This window comes from Nannobrachium achirus, assembly GCF_963921795.1.
Source record: "Nannobrachium achirus genome assembly, chromosome: 9".
NCBI lineage: Eukaryota > Metazoa > Chordata > Actinopteri > Myctophiformes > Myctophidae > Nannobrachium > Nannobrachium achirus.
This window is the reverse complement of record NC_137818.1, coordinates 11,626,332-11,641,030: the sequence shown is the minus strand read 5'-3', so window position 1 is coordinate 11,641,030 and position 14,699 is coordinate 11,626,332. Positions and strand designations below refer to the sequence as shown.

The 14,699-nt window shown below is 42.7% G+C and overlaps 1 protein-coding gene across 1 annotated transcript in view; it reads left to right on the top strand.

Annotated features, from left to right (window-relative positions):
- Positions 1–1,027: 1,027 nt before the first annotated feature.
- Positions 1,028–14,699, top strand: part of samd10a (sterile alpha motif domain containing 10a) — a gene marked incomplete at both ends in the record, with an annotated part of 31,567 nt that continues 17,895 nt past the window's right edge. Inside the window, 2 exons of the mRNA XM_080732536.1 lie at positions 1,028–1,040; positions 11,767–11,969. Coding sequence (XP_080588662.1) covers positions 1,028–1,040; positions 11,767–11,969 — 216 coding nt within the window. The remainder of the gene's footprint in view (positions 1,041–11,766; positions 11,970–14,699) is intronic.

Below are 14,699 nucleotides of genomic sequence, written 5' to 3'. Positions count from 1 at the left end.
AAGGTCTTATAAGTCCTTAATTTGTCCCTTTAGAAATGTGCAGATATAGGCCTACCCTGTATACACTTATAATGTATGTTGGTCTGTTTATTGTTGAGTCATGAGAAAACAATGTTAACATTAATCTTAACATCTGCATGGGGACCCCATCCCAAAATAATGTGGGGAGTGGACCCCCCTGGGGGTCCCGACCCACAGGTTGAGAACCACTGCTTAACACCACTGATTATCTGTTGGCTATTAGACTATATTGAGAGAAGGACTTCAGGACATGACTGAGGGGGGATTCCTCTAGTGTTGTGTTGTTTTCTGAGAGAGAGAGAGAGAGAGAGAGAGAGAGAGAGAGAGAGAGAGAGAGAGAGAGAGAGAGAGAGAGAGATTGCATTGACAACCGCTGCACCAGCGGGCTCTGCTTTTCAAAGTCTCCCTGGCTGCTGCCTACTAGCTTTAATGACAAGGCTCGGGGCGAGGAGCCGCTCATAAAGGCGACTGAGAAATAGACGCGCGTCGGATTCTCACGAAATACATCAACCACCACTCCGCGCACCCACGCACGCACGCTCGCTCTCACTGACACAACACACACACACACACACACACACACACACACACACACACACACACACACATGCACGCATAGTTTCCGCACCAGCAGAGCCAGATCGGCCAGGCAGCCAGCGGCGGTGCTCAGTGCTGGGGCATTCCAGACTTTGCTTCAAACAAGTTCAACGTGCGTGCATCCTCTACTAGTCTGTGGCAAATGATAGAGTGCTTTTTAGAGCGGATTTATTCATTCATCACACAGACGCTGCTATTAAAGCCACTGATCGGACTGTGAACTGTGGGGCTGGGGCGACAATCATACATTCAGTGTAAAGTTGGAGCGATCATCGGTTGGAATCCGCCTGGAACTGGGAGGCTGTTAACCGGGCAGGTAGAAAAGCCTGCCTTCCTTTCCCATCGGATAGGATAACATAGGAGCCTATCCACCGGAGACAATGGAATAGGAGATGTGATATCTGCAGCCATGGCAGTGGACGGTAGGTTAATTTATTATTAATGACCGACACTGACTAGCTAAAGCTTTAACATGCTACAGTATCTGTGCCTTATATTATAGCTGCTGGCTGGGGGTTTTCTGTTCTCTGGCCAATTAAGTCACTGGTTCACAAACACTGGGTCGGGGACCCGTGTGTGGGTCGCGGACATTTTGATGGGTCCCTTAATTGTTTTGTTTCCTACTTTTTGTTTTTGATTAGCCTATTATTATTTAAAAACACATAATATATATATAATAAAACATGAATTAAAAACTAAATTCAACTATTTTCTTTTTTCCCCCCCAATAATTTCATGAAGAAATCAAAGAAAAATCTAAGAAATGCCAGCAATTAGAAAACAAAATGTTTAAGAAGTAGTGAAAGTATTTTCACTTGTTTGGGTCCCAGGCAAACTCTCAAACTAAAACGTTTGAGAACCACTGAATTAAATTATACACAGTAAAATGAAGATGCCTTTCAAGTCAGGCCAAGGTCCATTTCTTTTGATGGTTCTAAACAAAACTCACTTACTTCACTGACAGATGTATTGAAATGGCCTATTTGGAAATTTGGAATCATTTGTGTAAAACATGTTCTCACAAATCTTTCTGTCATCTGGGTTCCTGCTGGCACAAGACCTTTCCTGATGGAGGATAATGTCCACATCAATTGATTGATTATTAGTTGATTGATTGATTGATTGATTGATTGATTGATTGAATACTTAACAAGTTTCAAAGACAAGCAAGGTAAAGTACAGTTCAATACATCTCTAGTACAGTAAGAGGATTTTAAACCCAAAGGAAGCACTATGGCTTTGTTTCCATTGGGGCCCTTTTTACTCAATTGATCAAAACAAATTGGGGTCCTTTACATCAAAGTGCTTTATCAACCTTTATTTTTGTATGCCTCATTGCGACCGCCGGATCGCAGTTACTATCAAAACCTCCACCGGCTGTCTGTCAGTCAGTCTGTCAGTCTGTCCGCCACGTCACACTTTTCCCCTACTCATATCTCTGCCACCGTTGCGCTGCTCCATGCCAAACTTTGCACACACACTCCTTGGCTGCCAAACCACAACATCCACCCCTCATTTCTCACATGGCCCTCTTCTAGCGCCACCAGGAGGCCAATTCTTGCAAGACACATTTTTGGACACTGCTCCTACAGATTTTGCCGTAAAATCACACAAAGCGGTACTCCATATCTCTACAGTCATGTCATCAAAATGGACCTGTCCCATTTCCCATATTCCCTCCTGATTGGCTACCATGGTCTTCTAAAGTTTGTGGATGCGACCTGACGGTCGCTTATCTCCTGATTTAGGGAGTCTTACTGGTTCAATAAATTATGAAAAGATTCAGTTGCTGCTCTTAGTTAGACTTCAGCTTAACTTGGAGGCTGGTGGATAATGTTTGTGGAGCTTGTTAGCGGTGGTATGGCCATCCTCCACCAGGGTTAATGGTGTGCAGGGTGGGTGGTGAGATAATGAGAACGGTCAGAGAGGATGGCTGCGTAGTGGTGGTGCTGAAACGGACAGCGCCTGATGACCATAGCATCGCCCACTCTGTTTCTGTTCCGCTTCCAACCTCATTAAATCCAATCCCTCATCCGCTCTAATTGGAGAGTCAGTGAAACACATGCAATATGAACCTCACCTTATAAGCACACTGGCACTAATTTGTGGTAAAAAAGAAGCATGGTTGAATATTGTAAGGAATATATCCATGGTATATCTCCACTGTATTGTCTTTGGTGTTTTGAAACTTTATGCGTGCTTGTTAGAGGAAAGAGAGGCCATTATGTTACACACACAAACAATATATATTTATATTTCATTGGGGTGGTTGAGGTATAGCCTACTAAATTATACAGCACATTTACAGATATATAGGTGCTATACTGTGTGTCAAAAGAAGTGCCCCTAATTATGAGCCAGAACCAGAAGAACTAACTTTAGAGCTATTTAGCACAATTTAGTTTAGTTTTATACACAATCACACTCACTATAGATATCAGACAGTCACCAACCATCCGATGTTGCGTGGTGCCTTTTTCAGTCGTTGTGGTGGAAAAAAGTGGAAAAGTCTGGAATTCAAAATTGAGTAACAGTAGAAAAGAATTGGCATCAAAACGTACTTAAAGTAGCCTACACAAAGTAGAAAGTGCTCATTGTACAGAATTTCCAGTTTTCAAATGTATAAAAATCCTTTGAAAATGCGGCGCATTGTGAGCTTGTAGATCGGCTATTTTAAAATGGACGAAATGTGGGTAATGGATGTTTTGTAATAAGAAGAATCTAAATCTCAAGTTTTTAAACAAATGTAGTGGAGTAAAAGTAGAATATTTTCCTCTTGAGATGGAGTAAAAGTGAAAGTATTGAAAATTGGAAATACTCAAGTAAAGTACCTCAAAAATGTTACCCCCCCCCCCAGGGGGTCCTCAGAGTTACTACAGGGGGTCCTTCAAATCTTTGTGTGATAGAAACTTTTTTTTTTCTTTTTTGTTTTAACCACTTGAACCCTAACGTCCATATTCTGAGAACTTTAGCCAAAAATAGCAGATCTACAAGCTCACAACGCCTCGCAGAGCTTGTAGATCGGCTATTTTTGGCAAAGAGGTTTGGTGTAGAGGGTAAAAAAGAGCACACTAAGTACAGAGTGAAATGTCAAGTTTAATAAGTATTGACACAAATTGACATGAATCCAAAATAGACTGATGATTGTGCTGTCAAACGATGAAACTATATGGAATCTGGGGGTCCCTGCTTCATCTCTCTCTCAGCTAAGGGGTCCTTGGACACCACTGGATGGTAGCTTATGTCCCTGAGTCACAACTAGGCTACAAACAACTGTCACTCTCTGGGAACAAAGAGAGAAAGTATCAAAGAGTTTTATTCATGATTATATGTTCTCATGCTGGGAGTTTGGCTGTGAGATTTGGCAGGAATCCAGGATGATTACCGGATACCATCTCCTGTAACCCCCCTCCCCCTCCCCCTCAACACACACACACACACACACACACACACACACACACACACACACACACACACACACACACACACACACACACACACACACACACACACACACCTCCCAGGTGGGGTGGGGGTGTGTGTGCACTGCAGGGGGGGGACACTGAATGATGTAGAAGAGAGGTGCAGACGCGTGAGAAGACACACTTTCATCTCAGCCTGTCCTCATTTCGATCCAAATCTCTTTGACTTTAAAAACGCAGGGACACGGCAAACAGTTTCCTCCTGACAGATGCTCGCACGCATGTGCTCGCACGCATGTGCTCGCACGCACGCACACACATACTCTCTGTGAGTAAAATGTGCCCTAACTAACATTTTAACTATCTATTTATGTCCACGCAAGCTAAGAACACATACAGGGACAAATGTTATTGGTGCAGTAAGGTTACATTCACAACAATCGTGGTGTATGTCTTCATAATACAATAAGCATGTCACTCAGTACTCTACTGTCTACTCTAAACCTCTAAATCTGATTTATTTCTTAAATCCAATCTTTTGGCCCGACTGTTCACATTGCATTTGCAAGTGACCAGATCGGATCTGTGTGTTGTGTTCAGACTGATTTTAACAATGTAACCTCAAGGTTACTGAGTTCAGTCTGAGACACATCTTTAGAACAAAGGGGTTCTACAGCGCGCCTCAGATGCACTAGCATCGAAACGTTAGTACATTTTTGTTATACGGGCACCTAAATAAAAGGTTAGAACTGTCTGAGCTGCTCCAGTGTCTCTCTCTTCTGAACACATCTTTAGAAATCAGATTCGAATCAGATCTGAAACCACCTCTGAATGTGGCTCAACTCACATTTGTAAAAATCGGATTTCAAGTGACCTGTCTGTATTTAGACTTATTTAAACAAATCAGATTAAAATCTGGATGTGGCTCAGATCTGATTCACACTTCATTTTAAAACGACACGTTTAAAGATATATTGTCAATTCATTGAAATCGCCTCACAGCAGTATGCAGTTCACCTCCTGCACATAATCCTTCGTCTATTCATCTATTCATGCAGCCTATCCTATTTAGTTGGAGCATGTAGCCTACATCATTGGTTCTCTACCTTTTCAGGCCGTGACCACCCAAAATAATCATATTAGAACTGGGGACCCCCCACCAATGACAAGCACTTGGAATCGTAGGAGTTGAGGCATTACATTTAGTTTGACTCGGTTCCCACAGATAAATATTGTGAAAATAGCAGATCTTCAAGCCCATTCGTGAGCCCCTTTTGCCTCTTTCTTATTTTATTTGACAATTTGGCTAATGTTTGACCAGTTTTTATGTTGATTACTTTTGATGAAAAAATGGTCTTTTTCATTTCTTGTCTTCTTACATTTTTTAGGTATTAAAAAGGTCTCAAAAGTTCTTGAATTGTTACTTTAGTGTCACCCCCCCACAAAATAAATAAATAAAATAAAAATAAAATCATGTGGGGACCGACCCACAGGTTGAGAACCACTGGCCTACATTACACACCAGCTCACAATGACTGCACACACTTATTTTGTCTCAGAGAACAACAGCAAATAAAGCTCAAATAGATGTTTGTGCATTCCGGCCCTCGTGGTTAAATATGGCTTTGTTTATGCTCGCATCTTGAACATGTTGTTTGCCTAGCATCCAAAGTGCCACTTTGAGACTAAACATCTCAAAATCTGTTGTAAATATTTCATTTGGACTGTGGTCATAATTATACTTAATGTTGATATGGGTAGACGACACAATGACTATCAAATAAAAACATGTCAGAAAGGTGGTTTACCCCTGGTATAAAGATACAATGGATATAATGTCTATCAACAGTGAATATACATTGCTGTCGGGTGAGAAAGCCTTGTATCTCCGGATTTCAACTTTTTATGTTTCTCCATAAGTTAAATGCCCCACGTCATCATACTAAAGCACAGCACAAACAGTGAAAATAGACCTTCTGCAAGCTCACAATGCGTTGCATGATCTCGCATAGAGTTCTCAACGGCAAAAAAAAGAAAAGAAAATGAAAGCCCGGCCCTAACTGGCCAGCACCTGACTAATTAGCATACATCTAAAGTTGGTTGCACACTGCTGCGTTTTTCGTTGCGAAATGCGTTTTTCAGGGCAAGGAGAGAGAGAGAGATAGAGAGAGCAAGGGACCGAGTGGTGCGCGAAACGGGCGGCAGTGTGCAAACGTGACTGACATAACGTGAGGTTGATTTTTTTATTCACGCGCTCCGAAAATCACTCCGATATTCGGCCCGAAAAACGCAGCAGTGTGCAACCACCTTTAGGCCCTACCCGGCCTGAAAACGTTGGGTAGGGTCGGGTTCGGGAAGGATTTGAGAACCCTATCACAGAGTAAAAGTAATAAAATAATAACCCTAACCCTAACGCTTTTTTTTCATTGAGCCCGAGGCCCGGCCCGGCCCGACCAATTAGCGTACATTTTAGGATCTACTCGGCCCGAAAATGTCGGTCGGGTCGGGTATAGGGTCGGGTTCGGGCAGAATTTGAGAACTCTAATCTCGCACACCGTGGGCTTGTGCATCTGCCATCTTTGCTATTCCTTAAAAAGATCTGTTCTGTTTCCTGGAAAAGTTACGGTTTTGGTTCCCACGCGACGGACAGCGACGATTACATTTGTCAACAGGCATCTGTCACGGCCTCAGAAGCGTTGGCGTTTTTATTGAGCAGTGTTTTGAACCGTCAGGCTGCCGTCAGGGCATGAAGGGCGGGGGATGATGCATCAGCGTGTGCATTGCTGTGCAATCCAGGGTTTTTCAAAGTGGGTGCCATGACGCAAGTCCAGGGGTGCCTCGGAATACTTTGATAACATTTGACTTTGTAAAATCTGAGCTCCCCTTGCCGAGCTACAAGCTCACAACGCGTCACAGTTGTGAGCTTCTAGATCGGCTGCCGCTATTTTTGCCGAATGTTCCCCCCTCACAATAGGGATGCCGGGGTTAAACTTGAAGTAGAAAGTTATTTTCAATCTGTCCTAAATGAAACGGATATTCTACATTTTCCTTACTGTATCTTAGGCCCCTGCCCTTTTACCCTTCTGTAAAAATTACCTCTCTAGACCAGTGTTGATTTTGACAGCGAAGTTTGATTTAGTTTTAGTCATAGTCTTTTGAATAAAATGTTTTAGTCATATTTTAGTCATCTGAAAAGTTTAGTTTTAGTCTAGTTTAGTTTTAGTCAACAAAATCTACCGTTGATTTGGTCGACTAAAATGTATTCTCCACTCCACTCTCTTCTCCACTAGTTCCTTTTGACGAAATTGTCAGTATATTTAAAAACCAAACGTTTAAAAGTAGGCCTACCCTTTAAAAAATTTCAGACCCTGCCTCGCTAACATTCTCTGCACGTCTCTGCTACTATACTGCCCAATGAAACCTATGTCAGAATCAGTTAAAGTGAGTGAGTAATTCCCAAACGCAGTCAAGGAGAAGAATACTTTTATTGCTTTATTGCACAGACAAAACGGGCAAAATCCATTACACAGGAAAACTAGCAAAGGGCTGACAGCCTGTAGGTACTCACGTCCAGGGGCGTCACAAGGGGTAGGAAAGTGGGACTGAGTTACTGGGGCCCAAGGTGGAGGGGCCCTAATAACTTTATCTATTGAAAAATAGCAGATATACAAGCTCACAGCGCGGCACCGAGTGCAGCGCTGCGAGCTTGTAGATCTGCTATTTTTGAAAAGTTGTGAAAATGTGTGAAAATCTTTGAATATATGTATTTTTTTAAGCAAACATTTCTAACTCAAATTTTGCTTCTGGGTGGTCCCTGGAACTAAATATTTTGAGATCGGGGTCCGTGGCCAAATACATATCATCTTGGGGGTCCTTGACATGGGTTTCTTGCACACATTTTCACAATTTTTCAAAAATAGCAGATCTACAAGCTCGCAGCGCGGCACTCGGTGCCGCGCTGTGAGCTTGTATATCTGCTATTTTCAGTAGTTAACATTTAGGGGGGGCCCGCAGTGAATCCTTGTACCCAGGGCCCAGAATTTGGTGTGACGCCCCTACTCACTCTAACAGAGGAACTACGGACTGTCAAGGAACATAAATCAGTGCAGTACACTTACACAAGGGGAGGATTACAAACGGGAGACACCTGGGATGATTACAACAATTGACACTGGTAAAGACAGAGTTACCAGAATGACATAAGATAGATAGATAGATAGATAGATAGATAGATAGATAGATAGATAGATACCTTTATTATCCCAAGGGGGAAATTCAGTTGTCCAGAAGTAGCACAGCAGTATACAGTTATTTACAAAGTTACAGAGACGTAAGAAAAGATAGATAAGAGGGAAAAAAACAAAGACAAGAGCAGTACAGTACCAATAAAGAGAAGGTGCATCAATAGAGGGGGCGAATAATATATAAGTATATATACATAAAGTGTCTTGCAAAAGAGACCATAGCAGTCAATGCTAGTTAGTGCAAACAAGTATCACTGTCTAACAAAGCAAAAATACTCAGAAACTACCAACACTAACAACCTAATAGTGCAGTGTCAAAAATCAAACATAACATAGACACTAAACACAACAGAACACAATACAAAACAGAAAACATTCTAACATGCCAACAACCAGTGAACATTAGGGATGGGACGATGTGAAAATGTCATATCACGATTATTGCGAAAATCCATTATCCTGGGGCGGAACTTTTGCCCAAAAAATAGCAGATCTACAAGCTCGTAGATCTTGTAGATCGGCTATTTTTTGACAAAGACATTTGATATAGAGTGAAAAAAAGACTGTATAAAGGACATATATTATAAGTACCTTTTACCAATTATAGAGAGTTTAAATGATACCGGATGTGCAGCTCGGCAAATAAAAGGTGAAATTGATCCCAGTGCATGACGGAGGACGATTTCACGATAAATTATGCGATTATCATATTATCGAGTGTTTTTTATCACAATAAGCGATAATATCGCTACTAGTGAACATCATGAGCAAACAACCAAACCAAACAGGAAATAAGAACAGGCCAGAGAGATAATAAATGTCCATGGCTGAACATAAAACTGTCCCCAAGGCTTTACGACCTGTGATAATCAGTTTTATTGTCCCGTCACAGCTTCACAGGTGCGCAGAACTGGGCTCCATCATTGATTTGTGGTAGTCAGAGTAATGAGAAGTCAGTTCCACGTGTGCCCCCTCCGCCTCTCCTACTTAGTTTGTGTCCTCCAGTAACAAAGTACTTCCACTTGAGTAGCAAGCTACTGTTGTAGTGTCAAAGTCCTAGACTTCTGGCACTGCTGATGGTCGACGGCCAGGGATTAAAGTAAAGACATGTGCTCAAAAACTGATGTCCAAAACGAGTCTGTTGAGTTCATGAAAAAAAAAAAAGATTCATTCTCTGTAGTAGCCTAGTTGTCCGCCACTTCAGCATACAAAAAATGGGGACTGCCCATAAGTCCGAAGGTTCATTAGTCCGAAGGTTCATTAGTCCGAAGGTTCATTAGTCCGAATAGTTAGGGTTACTGAGGTTAGGGTTAGGGTTAGAGTTAGAGTTAGGCATAGTATTCTTAACAAATTCGGACTAATGAACCTTCGGACCAATGCTATGGCACCCAAAAAATACTATTAAACGTATACAGTCAAACGCATACAGACCACCAGGGTGCATCGGCATCCCCCCATTCAGACATGCTGCCATTCAGACATCCCCCATTCAGACACTAACCCTAACCCTAACCTCTATGGAAGTGCTGCCACTCAGACAATTAGAAATCAATGTCTGAATGGCAGCATGTCTGAATGGAGAGCGGCCCCCTTTCCCTCTGCCTCACAGCATCACCTGCGCTTAATTAGGGACCTTGTTAAATACCCTTAAACCTTGGCATTGACCATGCCCTGCAGTGACGTCATAAAATGAGAAACAACAAAAATCATATGGCTCTTACAAGTGTAATAAAAGTACATTTCTGGAGTAGGCTATATTAGTTTTTTGCTCTTGTTTTGTCCAAGCTGATGACTTTCACTTGGTTACATTTCAAATAGAAACATTGCACTTTTTACTCCACTATACTGTACTGAGTGAGTGTACTCCACATTGTCCACAAGGAAGGGACATTGTCCTACACCCCAAACCTACAAAAATGTACTATGAATTATTATGCCCTATTTCAAATACAGTGAAAATAGACGATCTTGTAGATCGGCTATTTCCTGGAAATGCCTTTGTCGACCACAGTCTTCCTCGTATATTTCAAGGAACACAAGCAAACAAACAAACACACACACACACACACACACACACACATGCACACACGCTCTCTCATGCATGCCTGTACACACATCTGTTTCGCAGAGCTTCAAACACCGGCGAGAAAATCCTTCACGTGAATGGGTAATGACCCGCGTGGCGTTGTGCCAGATTCTACCCATAAAACTGTGTGTGTTTGTGTTTATTCTTCCTCTCCTTCCACAGTGATTCTGTCATTAGTGGATGTTCACAGAGCACCTGCTGCTGAGACGCAGGCCTTCAGGCTGCCTCATAATAATAATGAGGAACGCTCACCTACTAGCTCTCACACGCACGTATGCACAGTTTAACAATTTATTTATGTCCACACAAGGGAGAGCGTGCAAGGACACAAATATTATAGGTGCAGTAAAGGTTATATACTCACATGCTCATGGATATGTCCTCATGATACAAGCGGCAACGTAGAGCTCTTGAAGTTTGACCCATTAAGACCTGAAAAGTACCTAGAAATGTCTTCTAAATGGGTTTCTGAAAAATGTACATTTCCTTATCTGTGGTGCTATAAGTTTTTAATGTCAAGGACCCCTAGAATGATATGTATTTGACCGCAGACCACCATCTCAAAATATTTTGTTCCAGGGACCCCCCAGAACCAAAGATTTGAGTGAAAAATGTTCGTTTTAAAAGATTATATTCAAAGATTAGCACACATTTTCCATAAATAGCACGCTCTGCAGAGAGCTATACAAGCTCATAGCGCTGCACTCGGTGCCGAGGAAATCTTAATTTTAGGATGGCGATTTTTAGATCGAGTTATTTTAGCATTTCTTTTAAATCAAGCTCACAACTTTAGATCTCCCCAGAACATGGGCCAATTGTGTTGGTATTGACGACGGACAAAGCCTGATGCAGCATAGAGGATTCAAACAGCCCTATCCTGATTCTTTTCCTAATTTTGTATTTATTTATTTTTTACCATCCATTTAATCTTGTGAGGACCGGGACTATTGTCCTCACTACCGGTATGTCTGTTTCTCAAATTCTAGCTGTGTGGGGACATTTGGCCCTCACAAGTATAGTAATACACGCACACACATGCACGCGCACACACACGCACGCACGCACGCACGCACGCACGCACGCACGCACACACGCACGCACGCACGCACGCACACACACACACACACACACACACACACTCTACTGGCTGCATAGTAAGTGTAAAGTTTCCTCAGGTGGAAATACCTCAGCAGCTCAGTTTACACACCTGACCTGCCCGGGGAAAATACCTCATAATGAGTCTATCTCTGAGGGACAGCATGCCTGGGATGGTTTACTGTACACTTCACTAGCACGCACACGCACGCACACGCGTGGCTTTTTAGCCAGGGGTCCTTTTCATGTAAGGTTGAAATGTAACTGATCGTATATACTTCGTCCCTTTCTCTTCGTGCAGCTGCATCCAGCTTCAGTTTCTGCCGGCCGGCGGTGGAGTACCGCGCTCTGCCCGAGGACTTCAGGCAGCAGCTGACGCAGCGCACCACGGGGGGCAAACTCACCACGGGGGGCAACCTCACCTGGCACGATGGGCGGGGCCACAAGACGGCGGGGGGCCGCACCGTCAAGCTGCTGCAGCAGCCGGGGACGCAGCCTGTCCAGGTACACCATGTGCCATTAGGTTGTTGTCGTGTGGAAACCTTGTATGTCCAAATCCGTTTGTTTTGTGTTTAGTTTTGTTTAGTTTTGTTTACTCCAGCTAGTATGAAAACATCCAGCTCATTTCCGTCACGCTCATGTGTCAGTCACGCTCATGTGTTCGTCACGCTCATGTGTCCGTCACACTCATGTCTGTGAGTCACACAACAGTTCGTTACCTATCGACTTCAGTTCCTCCCTCCCATTCAATCCATGAAGGCAGGTCACAAAAAGTTCAGGTTTTAAGTAACACATTTCGTGTAACACTTCGCTGATTCGCTCACTCACATGGCTTTGTGGCACGTCATGAAATGCTACGACGTCTGTTTGTGTGTGTGTGTGCGTCTCTGTGTGACCTGACGGTTGCTTCTTGGCCTTAGGGCGTCTTACGTGTCATGTTAAGAATGATTGAAAATTTTGAAAATAGCTTATCTGCAAGCACACAACGCCTTGCACCGCGAGGCGTTGTGTACTCGTAGATCTGCTGTTTTTACTAGTTCTGTGCGACAGTCTTGTATGATGAAGCAGGGCTTAATTTACTTTAATTTAAGAAAAAACATACAAATGTGAAACGTATGGAGATACATGGTTTCTGCCTGACAGTGACGATTTATAATGTAGTCATTAAGGCTGACACTCTTAACTCTTATAGGATCACAGCAGGTAAACCAAGAACCAACAGTATAGCATCAGTCTAAACCAGTATAGTTCTCAAACCTTTTCATGCCAAGGACCCCCGAATGTATATGTATTTGGCCGTGGACCCCCGTCTGAACAGCTTCTGTGCCAGGGACTCCCAGAAGAGAAGATTTATATTGAAACAAATAAATATAAAATAAAGACCCCCAGAATAGAAGATTTATATAAAAAAAAGAATAATCCAAAAAATTAAATTATTCAAAATATTCCGCGAATTAAATGAAAATTATTACTTTTACATAGTTAACACATGGATAAAGTGGTTAGAATGATTGTGATGCTACATTAACTACTTTTGCTGGGGACCCCCTGGAACCCTCCCAAGGACCCCCCAGGTCCCCACTTTGAGAACCACTGGTCTAAACAATAATACTACTGTATCAAATCAATAATCTGTACATTGAAGTGATAGGATACCAGGTAAACAAAATGAACCTAGCGTCTGACTAAAATAACCTGCTGTTTATTTTAACGTTGCGGTCAAGAAAAAGCAAGCATAAGTAACAAGAACATGAGGACAAATGACCAAGGTTAAGTCTGCGTGGTCGCCATAACTAGGTCAAGTGGAACGGGCTGCAATGTAGGCTACCATGTACACTCTTACAGTATATATGGTATACTTTACATCAGGCTGTTAGCTTCCCCCCAAGGGCCAAATTATGTCGAGCATACCAAGCCGATGGCTGCAACATCCGAGGCCGGGAGGTTCATGTGCTATGTAATGTTGTTGCTCTTTTACCGTCATAATTAAATTATTTCTGTGTGGATGTATTTGCATGTTCTCCCCAGGTCCCCTAGGGTATACCCTCACAAAAAAAAACATGCAGTAATCCTGGTCTCTATCCTGATGCCTGAGGGGAAAGGAACTGGTTGGAATAACATGTTCCTTCCATACACTACGTCCAGGCGGGGGAAACTCCCCGTCAGGTGAAAAGAAGCGGCTTGTACTCCTCATGCATAGAAGGAAGCATGAGGTCAGTCTGTTGCTCTCCCCAGGTTGGCAGAGGGAGTGTAGCGCCCAGGATTACATTAGACAGTTGATACTGGGTGAAAAAAATGGGTTACAAAAATTATGGGATAAAAATGATAGTAAAACATTTTAGCCTTTGCATAAACCTGGAAGGCCGTCGAGGCTAGGGCAAGTGCTACAGGCTATATGCAGTTGTACAAAGTTCAGAACCAACCGGTTTGGTCTTGAGGAGTGGGAACTGAAACTCATGTTGTCTACTCCGACAGTAAACGACATTCTCCTCATGTTCCCTCTCCCCGCACGTGCGTACGTACGCACACACTACCTATAAACTTAACTCTAAAAGCCTTTGTCAACCATAAAGTTCATGGGTTTTAGTTTGTTTACCCGTGCTCTTTTCTATTACTAATATTGGATTAATGTTAATGTATTTTCAGTCTTGTTGTAGACCCATGCACTGGAGAATAATTGCAGTCAAATCTTGCCGTAATTGCGCGTTAGTTGGCCTCGTAACCGCGGTGACCCATGCTGACAGTGCGGCCTCACTTTTCGCTGATAATCATCATCACCATCATTATTCTCTCCCGGGACAGTAATTGCCCAACGTATATATGGAATGTTTGGCTGAATGGAAACACATAAGTCGCTAATTTGCTGTGCATAGCATAATCTGTTAGTGTTTCAACTTTGCACAACGGAAGCCGAGGGACTCATGAATAAGAAATGCAAATGCTGACCCTGTTTTTCCAGCGCGTTTCGGCCGCTGCTGCCGAGATCAGAGCAGAGATGAGACACTGCACATTCTTCTCGGTTTGTTAACTAGATGCGTTCTCTGACAAGATCATAACGTAGAAATGCTGCATTATGTCCCCTTTTGTGGTGGGAAAAGTACTATATATTTATTTGTTACTTAAAGGGATATTTCACTTTCAAACAACTTTTGGTAATTTTATTGTCTAATCAGTCTTTTATGAACACCTTGGACATTTTTTTATTCCAGGCCCAGGACTCCTCCCCACACACAC